Here is a 16,880-nt window from a genome sequence, read left to right on the forward strand (position 1 = left end):
AGGGCCCCGTCAGGGTCCGCTTGTGCTTGAAAAGAGCTGGGGCCTCATTTATAAAGCTTGCGGCGCACAAAAACCTTTCGTAAGACAGGCATAAATGTGCGGTCAAATGTGTGGTGTCAAACGTTGGTATTTATAGAAAAATTCTTTGCGGGGAAGTGTGCGTTTTCCCACGCCAACTTTCGACCATGCGTAGAGCTCACCGCAGGGTTTTCCTGACTCGGGGAATCAGCGACACTCAATAGCAACACCACGAAATAAAGCTCAGTCATCAGAAAAACACAGACAAATGGGAAATGCTTGGCACCCAATATAGTCAGTCAATAAATTGAATAAGCTTACCTATAGTTGCGAATATATGGCTACTGTAGTCTATGGCATGCAGTTGTGATGTAGGTTGAATCAAGTCGGTCTTTACATGTTTTGGTTATATTTTATAAATTGAATCTTATAGGGCTACTCTAATGTACGTTGGGAGGTGTTTCCGTGAGTGGCCAGCGGGAGAGCAAATAGTTTATATTTTAGGCGGTGTGTATAATAATATACAGACGCAAACAGACCAGGTTTAGTCAAATAAACACCGAAATGTACATTTTGGACCTTTTTATTTATACTAGCATGAAAGAAAACATGTTATGGAAGCAAAATAGCCAAAAATCTCAAGTCTTTGACTGCTTTGTCTCACCTTAATGACACACCAGCAGTGTGATTCTTGGGTGAACCTGTATATCAATGTAGCATTGTGAGCAGTTTAATCATCCGGCGGTTAGCAAAAACAAGATTGTCTGGGAGGTTGTTTAAGTCACTCTTTAATGCTTTAAACTCAAAGTCATGCTGATGTAATCCTCCATAATACACTGGGGTTTGGACACAGTTTGCATACAGCACTTAGTATTCATTTGGTGTACAAAAGTCTTCGTACTCTCCTATATTTGGACAGATCACGGAACTTTCCAATGAGTGATACAATGAGAGTGATTGGGGAGTGTGTGGTGTGTAGCTCCCCTCTGGTAATCTTGAAAAATGAGTGTAGGATTCATTCAGGAAAAGACTGCTTTTTGACTTTGTCAGGACTTAATCAAGTGATTTATACAAATACCTTTGTGTACACTTGGACAACAAGCCGGCCTGTATAGAGAACACTGACATCTTTTTAGAAAAGGCAATTTTTTTTTCTTTTGAGGGAAATCAATGTTTTTTCCCCTATTTTATTAATAACTTTATTAACAATTTAGTTTTTTCAATATTCAAACAGAAATACAATTTTGCATTCATTTCAAACACAAACAATACAAATAATACAGCAAAGCCACATTGAACAAGGTTAAAAAAACAAAAACACAAATAAAGATTATCTTAAAATAAAATTAAATAGAAACAAATACAAGTAGGAAATGCATGCTGTATCTGGACAGTTTTATGTTAGAGTTGTGTCCGTGTAGACATGTTTAGGCAGTATACAGGAGGAGGATGATAATAATCAAAGGTCGAATAAGATGATCAATTATGGAGTCTGAAGATGAGTGAACCACTATGGCAGGGGTGGCCAACCAGTCAGAGACAAAGAGCCACATTTTTTACTGTGTTACTGCAAAGAGCCACATCGTACACACGGGTACACACAGTGGCGATTCCAGGAAATTTTGACTGGGGTTGGCCAAGGTGGGCCACAGAGTTAGAGTGGGGTGGCCATCGCACCCCTGAATGAATAGCATGTGATATGCTGTACAACTAATTCAAAGATGATTTATAATCCCAAATGCCCAAATCATGTTAGTATCCATTGTAATGTTTGACAGAAAACTAAACCCCTGAAGGGTGGTCTGGGGGCATCCCCCCCCCAGAAGATTTTTTTGTGTTTTTAACATGTAATCTAAGCATTCTGGCGAAGATAATAAAGGAAAAAGTCAATATTTATTTCAGCTCAGATGAATAGTAAAATTAGCAAGACAACATAACTTGCTAGCAGCCAGATGCCTAACAACTGCACAGAGGGACGGATGACCACTAGCTTTTGACCAAATATCTTGCTAAAAAAATAAACCTTTATTTATGAAAGTCTGCCCTTGCTAAGAACATGTTACACTCGCTAACTACAAACTTTAATTTTTTTATTCAGATTTCAAAAATCTGCTGGGACACGTGCCTATACACATGCATGGGTGGCATGCATGTCACAAGCACACTTATGCTGTTTTCAAGACCTTTGCTGACCAGAGACCAGTTCTAGTGGCCACAGTCCTACCATTAATTTTGTAATTGAAAATTGAAAACTGATCTCATATCAGTGGATTGGAGTGTTTGTGTGATGAACTTGGCAACTACCTATCAAAAAAAGTTAAGAAAGAAAAAAAATACATATCATCTCTGAACTAGTATACATATCAGGAAAAAAATGTAATTAAAAAAATAAAATAAAAATAAAAAATAACATTTGAACTGGGGGGGGGGGGCACTGGGGTGGCCAGTAAGATTTCGGGGGGGGGGGGCGTTTTTATTTTCGCGGGGAGCTTGCACATGCATGCACAAGCATTATTTATAAAAAAAAAAAAAAAAAAAAAAAAAAAAACAGGGGGCCCCACACTAGGACTTGAAACGGGCCCCCAGATCGTTAAGGCCGCCACTGTGGTAATGACAGGACGGGACTCCTACAGTACTAAAGACGACAGGGCAGTCATTTTCAACAACTGCCTCACACACAAACTCTCAGTTCAACCAAGTCCACAAACAAAAATATAACAATTTAAAATAGCGTTTTTCTCTTACTATGCATGTTGCTTTGTGGGACTTACTTTTAGCATGGAGAGAGCTGAAGTGGCGCCGAAGATTTGAAGCCTTGAAATGCGCAAATGACACCTGGCATATAAGGCAGAATGGCCTGCCATAACGTTCAACAAAAAATATGAACTCTCCCACTCTGTTTTGGAGCGAACTTGACACAAATAGTTTACTCACGGAAAACCTCCCTCCAAGCTGAGCGGGCAGTTTTATGTTGCGTCCGCACCAAACGTTTGCGAACGTTATGTTGCGTCCTCAATTAAACATTTGCGAACAGGCATACACATAGGGCCTACACATTAATAAAATAAAAAATGAAATAATAGACAACATGTAAAACGAACGTAAGAGCCGCATGAAACGTTTGCGAACATGCACACACAGACATAGGCCCACAAAAAAAAAAAGTATAAAAAAAAAAAAAAAAAAAATTATAAATCACATAATTTGATATGAACTGAAGAGCCGCACGAAGCTGGGCAAAGAGCCGCATGCGGCTCGCGAGCCGCGGGTTGGCCACCCCTGCACTATGGCCATATGTATTTTTTAATATGCTTGGTGAGATAGAGTTGTTCAAGAACTATCTACTCTGTGAAGTCCTGTCCCTTTTGCTTCAGGCATTTATTATATGTGTGTGTGTGTGTGTGTGTGTGTGTGTGTGTGTGTGTGTGTGTGTGTGTGTGTGTGTGTGTGTGTGTGTGTGTGTGTGTGTGTGTGTGTGAGAGAGAGAGAGTTTCTGTATTATGTAATGCTGGAAGTCTTCCACCTACAGTTGTGATGTTATGCCCTTAGAAGTCAAGGAATTGGCCTCAGTCCATAAAAGTCAAAGCAGTTTTATTTTCTGTTATATATTCTTCATTTGACAACACAAAGCGAGAGTTTTTATTTGTTTTATTTTGGCCCAATATGGTTAAACAGCGGGCACACACTTTATTTGAATTGTAAATGACATAGAGACTAAATTTAAGGTAAACAAACCGAGAGTTCTGCACTGACTTAATCTGAGTCATTCATTGGAATATACTGCCATTTTAATTCCAGAGAGTGCAGCAGCTCCTCACAAGTGTTTGTCAAAGGGAACCAAGAGTCCATTATATCTGCAGATTTTCATTGGAAGAGGAATTCCCCTTTTGCATACATCAGGAAGGAGTGTGAATGTTTCCAGCACCTGATGCTGTAATTAAGAGAGGGCCCCCTGACACTTTGTATCTGCTTTCTGAGGATAATCCCCCTTTGTACAGTATGTGCGTATGCGTGTGTGCACGAAATGGTTATGTAAGTATTTGGCTAAGTATGTTGTGTGTGTGATTGGCTGTCTGATTTGAAAAAAGGCCCCATAACTTCAATGCATTTGCTGCTCTATTGAGCAGTTTTGCTTCATATCAGATCCAGCATATTAAGTACACAGGCATATGTCCACACAGTAGTATAAAGGTAAGTGGACACTTGAACATACCACTCATATAATATGACAGTATAACCTATGAATAATTAATGTAATTAGGAATTGCTTGCTGTCAGTGTTCCTGCTCTGTATTTTCTACCTAATGCTCAAAAAGCTTCCAATAAAGTCAACGATTCAACCATGTTTCTTACATTTACCAAGTAAACATCTAATTAACATCTCTCTCACTTTCCTGTTAGTTGTGGTGGTGCTCATTTATGGTCAGATAGCGCATCATTCTTCAGATAGTATCCCTACCGATATGACTATGTGATGGGACCTAAATCCCTGCACTGAACTTTAAACAAAAAAGTGTGATCAACAAAAACAAAGTGAAAAATGTGTCCTTTAATCCAAAGGCAGGGCAAGGCCTTCCATCAAAAACTCACTCAAACCCATTTGAATAAGCCTCTGTACACAATGATCTGCAACTGAATCCCTTTGTGCAAGTGTGAGCAACTGTTTTCCTTTGGAAAGAGGCGAAGTCAAGCGTCATCTCAGCAGGGGTGTGGCACACCACTTGGATGTGATGCCATGCTGCTCTGCTAAATAGTTTTTTAGTTTGAACTTTGTTTGTCCGTGACCTATTTAATGTTTAACCAATGAGATGACAGCAGTCAAATGACCTCACCTGAAAGGGACCCACAGCTCACTCTTTTGTTATGTTGCCATCCCTAGACAACAAGGAACTCCTGCACCCCAAAAGCCAGAAGGTATCTTTTGTTGAAAACATTGACATCATTTACAAATGGTCTTTGCCTGGTTCATTGTTTTTCTAGTTTCCCCTGGCTCTTTCAGGCTGTCTGGCAGATGTTTATGACGTTTGGACAGAGAGAGAGAGAGAGAAACAGGGATGGTTATCCTGGATCGTTTCATAGGTAGTCTGTTATGGTGTGACAGATGATCCACAAAGCACTTCTATAAATGTTGGAACTATTTTCAAACTTTTTTTCTCATCACACTCAATGACCTAAAAGCACAGCCACATTAAGATGTATATGCTATACCCAACCGGAGCATTATGAGTCGCATTACTTGCACTGGAATACATGCAGAGGATCCTGAGAACACATCTTCTTAGGAATATAGCTTATATTGGTTCTCGTTCACATGATGGTCAGCTGGAGTTCTTAAGACACATTTTTGCATGTGTGTAGGATCCTTGTGACGTCAATTTTTTTACAAAGATGACCATGCAATCCCCAAAATGTACTTTATGACCAAGTGGAATGTATGTAGTATCTACAGTATGTGCCGGTGGTTGTGTATGTGTGCACATCTGCTGTCCTCATCCGCATCTGTTTTTGACTATATCAGGGCTGTTAAGATTATGCACCCATTCACACAGCAGTAGGGTAAAAATAGTCAGTGAGTCATGTAGGATTGTTCTGATACAGAAAGTACCACAACAGTTGCGCCGTTCATTATATAAGTTAGTTTACCCTAGCACCTACCTACAGCATAATGCTGGCTTTACACACTGTCATGCTCCTGCATGTATGTTCAAACTTTAATTAAACAAAGGTAAAATGTCATTGACTTTATGGTTAAACGTGTAGAAGCGAGAGGAAACATCTTGGTCTTTTTAATTTCCTGACTCAAGCAATTTCCTAAAAGTTTAAGAGTAAAAAAACAAACACTTTTTGACCATGTCCAAAACATATATAGGATGTATCATCAAATGGAAAAGGTGATATTGGAAAGAACCCACTTTGGATTAAGGTTGTTCTGTATAGCCTACTTAAGTCTAAAAATCTGAACTAATTATATTCATCATATAATATTATAAAAAACAGGTTATTGAAGTTAATAATCTGTTGGTGTGGTTGGTTTTGCGTGACGTTGAAGGCCTATTGTCGGACAGATCCAGGGTCTAACTGCTTTTGTGTTGGTGATGGTATGACATGACCAGAAAAACTAATGTTTAAGTTTATAAATGCATTGAGGAGCCTTCTGTAATGTATGAATCATCTGATAAACAAACAGATCATTCTGGTACACCAAGAGTGCAGAGACGTTCTGCAAAAGGGAAGCCGCAGCACTTGTAGGTTGAATGCTTTCTCTCAGCTAAGCAGGTCTGGCTCAAATGTTCACACGTAGAACGTTTACAAGAATACCCATAATGCTTAATCAGATCCGTAAAAATCTGAATTTGATTTTGAAATATTTTGATATTTCATTGATGCTTGGATTGTTTAAGCTTTTCCTATGTTGAATTGTTCTATTTGGCACATGCAGTAAGTAGGGCTAAGGAATCAGTAGTATTGGAGAGAACTGGGTCCCGGACGGAAAATCTGGTCCAGAGCTGCACCAACTCTGAGCTGGTCTGGAACTGCGAACCGACTACATCAGGGGGCAGGGGAGGGATTATCCTGACCAACCAGACCAACTAAAACATCATAACCCATATTAAAAAACACCTCTGCAGTTCACTCCCCTCTCTGCCCCATTTCACCTCTGTCTCTCTGCACTATCAATAAAGCATAAAAAAAAATGCCCAAAAAATATCTAAAAAAAAAAAAAGAAAAAAACACCGCTACTACGAGACGTAAATGTAACATAATTTCCAAACGTAGCGATCAAAGCAACCAGCGCTGGATAGGTTGTGTTTGGTTAACAAAGCAAAGCGAGAGGCAACAAGTTTAAAAAAATATGATGTATCCGCCGCCGTTGTTGTGCCTAAAGCTAGCGCTAGCATTACCCAGGAGAGTGGCAAAGTACACCGACCTTTACAGTGACGTCTTGTCGTGGCTCTCTAGGCAGTGGAAAAAAAACTAGTTCTTAATAGGCTCCCAAGTTAAACCAGCTGCGAACAGGCTCTAGTACCGGCCCAGAACTGGAACCTGGTTGGTGGAAAAGGGTCCTACAGATGGTCCTATAAAGAAGAAACACTGAAATACATGCTTGGTGAAGGCCATGAGACACAAATATTGATTTGGAGGGATTATTTACCATGTTGACAGCTGTTATAGTTCTTTTTTAGTTGTTGTTTTTTCATTTGGAGACTATACAAATTTCCCAAAACTTATCCACTAATACAGTTTTTGCTATCTTCTTTGGAAATTAGAATCTCAAGGGTTGTGTGGGTTTCAACAAAGCTATCCTCTCTAATATACATTTGCAGGATCATAGAGTTGGAAGCTTTCCATAGACAACCAGAGTTGTGTTGCTCGGTTACACTATAAATAGCTAATAAAAAAAGTAAGGGAGGTGGATGAAACTGAGACAGGCTCTGATTGGCTGAATATCTTACTCTTACCCTACATAGCACTATTACTCCCAACTCATTATGACATATTATAAGCATGCACATAGCTATGAGGTAATGCACGTGGATGCAGACAGAGCCTGTGTGTTGTGTGCACTGCTCTGTCCCACCGTAATACTCTCAACCTGCTAATCTGCTCTGCATAATGAGAACACTTCTGCTCTTTGTGCGAGCAGGCCCAACGTGTGTGACCTACTTTAAGCAGCTTCACCGTAATCACTGCACTCATAAAAGGGTCCTGCTTCAGAACACCTTACCACCCACATCTCCCCTCCCTGGTCCTCCTCTCTAGGCCATCTCAAGCTTTTTCATCTGAATAGGCCCCTACAATACACACACACACGGGGCCACGAGCAGCATTTAAGAAGAGTCCATTGACCCACATGCTTCTAGTTGTGTATCTGTATAATCAACTGTGCACATGTATCCCTAATACGCAGGGAGAACGGGCTTTGATTTGGCTTCTTTTGTTCATTCTCTCATCTGGATGTTTTTTCTAAAACTAGCTGGAGATATCAATGTTTTATATTAACACTGGGTCAAATAGATATAGCTTTGTTTCCACTAAGTGGTGCGGTTCGGATCAGTTCAGTGTGCACACATTTCCGTGCAGGAGATTAAATGCTGTTTGTCACCTTTGCAAGAGTGAAGAGTCTTGTGTTTTAGATAAAAATGTCTGCGCGCCGCTCTTTATTTATCGTGTGGCGTATTTCCTCTTCATTGAGTTAATCGGCGAGCTACACTGCGTCCCGCTGCTATCATGGTTACCTACCTACCGCATCCAGCGTTGTTCCACAGCTCTGTCCCACAGACTGTATATACTCTGACCGCCGATATCACAATCCGGCATAAACCCAGCCTACCAAGTAAGGGTGCTGTTGGCAGTGGAAACACAAGGCTGACCTAGGGTTACCGTACCCTGTTGTGCCGTGAATTGCGGTGCCGATCCAAACTGTGCTGCTCAGGGGGAACGAGGCATACAGAATGTGCAATATGAATTTGACCCTTCCCCTTCCCTATGATCCCTGCCCGGTACAAGACTATGTTACCTGGACTACAGTGAACATTGCTATAGCCAATGAACATAATCTGGACAGCAAATGTATGTCTTAGAAAGTGTATTTGGCAAAAAACTTAGTTTTCCAGTGATTTTCACTTTTTGTAATTAAGTAAGTATTCTCCAACCTCTGGGAAGTGCAGAACTCTTTTAGAAGTATACAGTAGCATACCATACAGCAGGGTTCTCAATCTTTTTGATATGGGGACCTGCGAGCTAGCAAAGAAAAGTCTGATACTGCAAATGAGAGGGATAGATATGGTCATGAGAAGGAGAGAGATAAATGATGTGGGAGGGAAAATAGTGTGGGCGAGGGGAGAGATAGGGTGTTTTATGATCTCACCCTCTCTCTCATTTATTTACCATTATTTGAGACCGGTTTTCTCCCATAATCTTATCAGCTGCTGGTTCACGTTACTTATTTTTTCCTTTAGCCCTTTCTGTCAGTTTGTTTAACATAACATAAAGTCATCTAGGATTCCATGCTACATGGGGACCAGGAGATGACATATGGGCCCATATGGGATAGAAGATATGTCAAGAAAGACAGACTTTGTTCTCATACATCACCACACTAATGGAAGTTTAACCTAAAAAGGGAACAGTAAAGCAGACAGTACTGGAAGCAACGATGGTGGGTGGGACTGGGATTAAAGTTATACGTGTAGAGGTGTCCTGTGTTTTTGCATTGCTGGAGCAGAGATGTGACTAGAAGGTGGGTTGGAAGGGATGCTGATTATGAACGAGGCACCACATGACTGAAAAGTCACTGAGCATCCTCTAACACCCACAGTGTAGCCCGCTGATGAATTAGAACAAAACGCCACACATAAACAGAGAGCTGTGCACTGTCATTTTTCTCTAAACACAAGACTCTTTACTCTTGTCGTGGAAACGAGGCTTTGGACTCAAAGACGAGGTTCATTCACTCCAATGACAGTTGCTTCAGGATTTAGTTTTATTTCACGTGTATCACGTGTAGTTGTCCAGCAGAAAAAAGTATCAACGGCCCAAAATGTCCAGTGGGAAATATGCTAATCAGATTAACTATCTTAACATTATGTGATTTATAAAATATGTTGCCAAGACGACCCACATGGGAGAGACAGCCATATATGCACGACATATTTTAAATTATGTTTTTACACGGCCTATCACAGATATTTTTTTCAGGAAGCAATTCTCCACTCCATTAAAAAGCCTTCAACACATTATTGTAGCGGTGGGGTTAGAAAAAGTACGCTGAACCTCTGTGGCCCTGTGTAAACATTGGAACAGCTGATTTTACAACAAGGCTGTCAAGTAGCATTCATGTCACATCTGACCCATTTTCACTTTATATCCCCACATGATCCTCTCCAATATGTAACAACATTATCAGCTGTTTGTCCGTAACACAAGACAGGCAGACAGGCCCACCCACTTGTAGTATGGGGTCGGCTGTTATCCAGAGGCCCAGGCCCCGGCTGTGGTGGGGGGGGGGGGGGATTGGAGCTGGTGAATGGAGTTACGGGGGCGTGGTGTCAGGACTGAGCCATTGTCTTTCAAATCGACAGTAGAACTCATTCAGTTTGATGATTTCACTGGGGTCAGTTTACGGTGAACAAGTATTTTGCATGTGTTTTTTCTGTGCAAGCATGTGTGTGTGCATGTATGTGTTTGAAAGCGTGAACAAAGCGCCTCTTCCAGGCTGACTCAGGGCCTGTGTTGTCAGCACTCGGAGCTTTTCCAACTGACCAGGACTCAATAGCTCAATGGAAGGCCCTTCATGTTATAACGGCTAATTAGCGCAAAATAAACGGCTCACTGAAGCTGCTTGCAGTGCTGTGAGTCCAGAGGCCTGATGGGGCTTTGGGGCTCTTTTGAGGCTGTCTGGCTGGATGTGCCGCCAGCTATTTTAGCCAACACATCACTGTTTGATCAGCCAGCTCGCCCCTAACACCAGGTCAAAACCCAGCGCTGATAACCACAGCACTGTGGATCGCAGCTCTTTGTCCGGGGGCTTTATACTCAGAAGTGCTGGCTTCAACGTATCTTTGATGCCGCAGAAAAATCTCAGCCATGCCTCTGACCTCACTGTCAAGTTTTGTGTTATGCTACATGGGCTTTATACAGCCTGTAAAGGCACGCTCTGTACTAGAATCCACTGTTATTTAAATGGGATCTGACCAAGCTAATGATCACCTCAGTCCATCAACCAAACTAACTGCATTTCAATTTACTAACAAGTGTCTGACTGCTTGTAGACATTAATGACACCAAACTGATAAGTGGATGGTGAATTTGGACCTTTTAAACTAGGGCTGCACGATATCAGGACAACTTGCGATATGCGGTTACATTGGTGAATATGATTTAGGATTATTAAAGAAATATACTAGACAGTGTTCATTTCTTTCTGCTTTGTCTGTGTGGTATATACTCACTGGTCTTCATGTAAATCCCGGCTGGCTAATAAGTATTGTAAGAGCTATATTTTCACATTTCACACTTTACCACCTCAGCCACTAGCGTCTACATGGGGGGCATTAGAGCAGTAGGGCTTCATCTGATTGTCCAAATATTCACATACCATACAGAGTGTGAATGCATGGCATGCACTACTCGGAATAGGCTATCATTTATTGCAGTTCAAGCAGCCTTTAGGATACATACCGTAATGTTGATATCGTATGTATGATACATCTTTTTAAATATAATGTGCTGCCTGGAAGGCCCTATCCCCTAACCCTAACCCTAACCTTAACCTTAACCAGCGCTGCCTTGAAGGCTCAGTTGGGAGCGCAAAACACCAAACACCATATATTGTTCAGCCCTATTACAGGAATTTCATCCTACCAAGAAAGCAGCATAGCCTCTAAATTCTCCGGTTATTTTATCTATAGTTGTCAGTTGAGCCACAGTGAGTTATCCAATAGACATTGAAGTGAATTGAGGTATGACCCTGATCCCCTCATTTGATATTGGTTCTGAATATGTTAATTCATGTATAGCACGTGTATAACCCGGCCTGTTTTTTAACGCAACACAATTGTAATTGTTATATGCGACTCACTGTCATGTCATGCCACTGTGTTACAGGTATTGCTTATTTGGGCGGTGTCTGCAGTACCAAGAGGAAATGTGTGTTAGCGGAGGACAACGGACTCAATTTGGCCTTCACCATTGCTCACGAGCTGGGACACAAGTAGGTTTCACTGTGATTGAAGTTTGAACCCGGTCTATTTTGGCAATGTATCATGTGTAACTATACTGCTCTTCTGTTGTCCATTTTTTGCTCTAGTGAGAATAGTAAGGAAGTTCTCTCGTTTGGTGTCAAGTGTCCGCATTGGCCTGATAGTTGGGTAAAACAAGGAGAATCATGTAACAGCAGCCCCCTAATCCAAAATCGCCTGCAAAATATAATGGTATATTCTATTTTATCCCACCCTATTTATCTACCAAATGGAAATCTGTTCCTTCTTTGAGATATAAGATACACACACAGGCATCAGGTTAGAGACTATATGTCAAATGTGGAGTTCAGTACATACATACCTCGGTTCATCTCCACCACGTCCACAACTTAGACCGTTTTTTTTTTCCAACTTGGAGGGACTCAGCGAAGGATTACAAGCTGTATTAAGTATTAATACACACTGTGCAGATACTGCTGGATAGGTTTTCTCTGTCTTTTGTCCACAAACAGTCAGTGGAGGATTTCCCTGGCTGATGTTATGTATGACAACAAGCAGGGGGCTCTCCGTGTGACACTTCAGACTGATTTTACTAACTCACTCCAGTTTCTCTCCTTTTCATCCGCATCCTCTCACTTTGCTGTTTTGACTCTGCACATTGATGACGGAGACACATTGCAAAATTAGACACAGCTCACTAATAAAACCATTATATAAAGATAAGCTATATACACTCACCGGCCACTTTATTAGGTACACCTTGCTAGTACCGGATTGGACATCCTTTGGCCTTCAGAACTGCCTTAATTCTTCTTGGCATACTTTCAACAACGTGTTGGAAACATTCCTCAGAGGTTTTTGTCCATAGTGACATGATAGCATCACACAGTTGCTGCAGATCTGGCGGCTGCACATCCACAATGTGAATCTCTGGTTCCACCACATCCCAAAGGGGCTCTATTGGGTTGAGATCTGGTGACTGTGCAGGCCTTTGGAGTACAGTCAACTCATTGTCATGTTCAAGAAACCAGTTTGAGATGATTTGAGCTTTGTGACATGGTGCATTATCCTGCTGGAGGTAGCTATAAGAAGATGGGTACACTGTGGTCATAAAGGGATGACATGGTCAGCAACAATACTCAGGCAGGCTGTGGCGTTTAAACAATGCTTAATTGGTACTAAGGGGCCCAAAGTGTGCCGAGAAAATATCCACCACACCATTACACCACCACCACCCCCACCAGCCTGAACCTTTGATACAAGGCTGGATGGATCCATGCTTATATGTTGTTCACGCCAAATTCCGACCCTAACATCTGAATGTCGTAACTGAAATCGAGACTCATCAGACTAGACGATGACTAGATGATTTTTCCAATCTTCTATTGTCCAATTTTGGCGAGACTGTGCAATTGTAAGCTTAGTTTCCTGTTCTTAGCTGATAGGAGTGGCACCTGGTGGGGTCTTCTGCTGCTGTAGCCCATATGCTTCAAGGTTGGACATGTTGTGCGCTCAGAGAAGGTATTCTGCATACCCTGGTTGTAACGAGTGGTTATTTGAGTTAATGTTGTCATTCTATCATCTCGAACCAGTCTTCCCATTCTCCTCTGACATCAACAAGGCATTTACGTCCACACAACTGACGCTCACTGGATATTTTTTCTTTTTCGGGCCATTCTCTGTAAACCCTAGAGATGGTTGTGCGTGCCCATCTAGCACCATCAACATTGCCACGTTCAAAGTCACTTAAAGCCCCTTTCTTCCCCATTCTGTTGCTCGGTTTGAACTTCAACAAGTTGTCCTGTCCAGGTCTACATGCCTAAATGCATTGAGTTGCTGCCATGTGATTGGCTGATTCGTTATGGGTTAACACGAAATGTAACCGGTGTACCTAATAAAGTGGCTAGTGAGTGTATATATATTTACAGTATGATATATGCAAATTGCAATAAATAATAACAAAACAACTAATAATTTGTGTTCCAAAGGCTAACCATTCAAGAGTCTATTAGAAATGTATTTCTTTTAACTGCTCATATTTAAAATACAGTAGTCTAACCATCCTCATCCCAGGGGACATTATAGTTTCTGGGTGAGAATAAACTCATATTCAGAGCATTTTGCAATATGAATAGAGAGATATGAAATGGTGCCTTTTCGTTGCAGTCTGAGCTATTTACTCTGATGCATGTAAGTCAGGTTACCAAACAAAAGAGAAAGTTAGCAACTTTTTCCAAAAATGTTTCCTCATTCACCAGTTAGAGAAACTATAATGCCAATAAACTGAAATTGTTTTTACATATTATTCATTTTCACTCATCTATAAACATTGGTTGTGGATTTCATAGATTAAGATATTTGCAGTAAGGGCAAAACAAGCGACTGGGAGACATCCAGTGAGCCAAGCCAAGCCTGATTATTATTATTCACTCTGTGGCAGTAAGATGTCTGTAAACGCTGGAAACATGTAGTCTGCACATAAAGCCCTCATTGACAGCCCAGTTACACACAGAGCTAATGCCAAATTCACCTGAAGATCATGCCAAATGTATGAACCTTTGTAGCAGTTTGCGACTGTGCCAGGCCCCTCAGGAGTTATCACAATTTTCATCAAGCAGCTCTGCTCCAGCTATTGGGGCCAGGAAAGGTAACAAACTGGCAACACACTGTGTCTGCCCATGCCCACATTATGGAAGTTCTGTTACATAAGCACATTATTGGCGCGCACAAACACACACACACACACACACACACACACACACACACACACACACACACCCATTACTCTTTTTACTCTTATCTTCTATACTATTTTTTTAATTTTTATTGTTGCATTGTTGAGGAGAGCTTGGAACACAAACATGTCATTGCCAGCTATGACTGCTTGCCTGTTATGTTGTGCATTTGACGAATAAACTAACTTGAACTTGAACACTACAAGGAATTATTGTTTTGTGTGTCAAGAAGCTATTACAACACTTAGATGCTCATATAAACTCTGAGCCCAGGCTGGCTTTGTATGTAAGTTTTATTTCAGAGGCACAGCCACTTAGATAATATGGATAGAAAACGGGAATATACATATTTATACACCTATACTAGCTGATTGTATATGTATGTTTATCAGGTAATGTTTACCATGATCATGATGACATGTGTCAGTAAATGCTAACATTAACTAATTAGCAGAAAACACCATTGACAATTTAGGCTGATGAAAATGTCCTTAGTTTTGGCCGTAATTTGTCATAAACAAAATATTTAAGATATGAAAGGTGGAGTCAACATTTCGGGATAAAGCTTGTTGTCAGAATCATTTTGTCAAAATCAGTGAATATCACGATCCGCCACCTGTACTCACGGAAAAAATAATACTTGTAAGTGTACAACAAAGAAATACTCGACCAAACACAAATTGCCTTACTTTTTGTGCTAAGATTATATTGGGACAATGACAGTAGTCCAACTTCATGTTTTAAGTCGAGCTATAACCGTAGCTTGACTAAACTTTACATGTGAACATTCTGACTGATCCATACCATCTGCTCTGAAGGCACTGGACTATCCTCTGCAATGGATAAGGAATATGATGTGAGGCCTAAAATTAAATCTATATTGCTTTCATTTCAACCAAGGGGAGAGTCTTCACTTGTAATTTATTATGTTCTGAGTCTTTGCCTGGAGTTCGGACTGGGTTTTTGGTTTTAATTTGCAAATGTAGGTCATGGCTCTAGGTGGAAACACACACACAAGTGAAGTCTTCCCTGTTTCAACACACACTCCTCCTTACTCTGTTGATCTCTATGTGTGTCTCTCACACAGACACACATTGTGTGCACACAGATGCATTGTAGAAAAGAGATCCTTCCTGTCAGAGCTGTAAAAACTGAGTGTAAAACGCCCATGAATTCACGTTTTAAAACCAAAGAAACTGCCTCAAAAGACAGTTTAAGGGTCACCTTTTATGCACAATTTACTTTTCATGGTTTTTCAACGTTAATATATTTTTTTATTAACTTAAATTTTTCCAGGAATATTCTCATTGAGATTCAAAATCTCTTTTTCAAGAGTCTTGGCCAAGAAGACAGCACAAAACATAAAAGTTTTACATTAAAAAACAAAATTTCACACTCAAAACAAGATACAAAATACAATAAAAAAAGTCAAAAAGCATCAATCTCATTGGCAGTAAGTTAGTGTTCAGTAACCGGGCATGTACAGTTTGTGGTTAAAGCTTAATCCTGCTTTTGTAATTGGGTCCCCAGTGTGTGAAAAAAAACCTCTATCTTTGTCTCCACCTCCACCTTTCTGAAAACCTGTGTTCAACAACTCAAACTAGCAGTTAGATTCAGGGACATTCAGAGCTGACCAGGCCTTTTTTGGAAGGCGGGGCTTAAAGAGACTGTAAAATGGAGCATTTCAGACAGAGGCTGAAGAAAAGAGGAGATGTTTCAATGGCACTGTGAGAAATATGAAGTTTTTTTTTGGACACACCACTATGACATTTTTTTATAGTAGAAAAACCAAATAACAATTTTTAACATGAAAATTAGTACAATATGTGACTTTCAAAATAAACTTGAGAAAGTACTTGATCTTTTTTACAAGAATAGTTTGTTGTTTAAGTGCTTTAGAAGAATAGATTTTTATTAATTCTCTTAATTACATTTAGCCGGTTTGCTACTTTTGGCCTGATGAAGGTCTACTACTAAAACGTTGCTATTGAATAAATCTTTTTTGCAAGTAAGACGGGTATTTCACCTTTTTTAGGTTTCTTACTGTTAATTGTTCTGCTGCTTGAAGAGAATTCACTGTTTTTTTATCGTCTTGTAAGTGTGTGTCCAGTAGTTTTCAGCACAGTGCAGTGCATGTACATACTGTATATTCTCATGCTGTGTGTACTGAGAAGATGGTTTTCCTATTTAAAAACTAGCTCTACTACTCTTTCACACAGTGTCTATGCATCCATGTCTTGTCTTCAGTATGGGAATGACCCATGACGACGACCACGCCACCTGCACCGGTCACTCCCACATCATGTCTGGTGAATGGGTGAAAGGCAGAAACCCAAGCGACCTGTCCTGGTCGTCCTGCAGCCGCGATGACCTAGAGAACTTCCTCAGGTGAGACACAGCTTTTAATTTACACCTAAGGCTAATC

The 16,880-nt window shown here is 40.6% G+C and overlaps 1 protein-coding gene across 2 annotated transcripts in view; it reads left to right on the plus strand.

Annotated features, from left to right (window-relative positions):
- The window catches only part of adamts17 (ADAM metallopeptidase with thrombospondin type 1 motif, 17), a 96,764-nt gene that overhangs the window by 37,722 nt on the left and 42,162 nt on the right, over positions 1 to 16,880 (plus strand). For both annotated transcript variants that reach the window (XM_080029375.1, XM_080029376.1), the window contains exons 8-9: positions 11,626 to 11,731; positions 16,703 to 16,843. In XM_080029375.1, coding sequence (XP_079885501.1) covers positions 11,626 to 11,731; positions 16,703 to 16,843 — 247 coding nt within the window. The remainder of the gene's footprint in view (positions 1 to 11,625; positions 11,732 to 16,702; positions 16,844 to 16,880) is intronic.

The sequence above is a fragment of the Ammodytes marinus genome, assembly GCF_949987685.1.
Source record: "Ammodytes marinus genome assembly, chromosome: 1".
In the NCBI taxonomy this organism is placed as follows: Eukaryota; Metazoa; Chordata; class Actinopteri; order Uranoscopiformes; family Ammodytidae; genus Ammodytes; species Ammodytes marinus.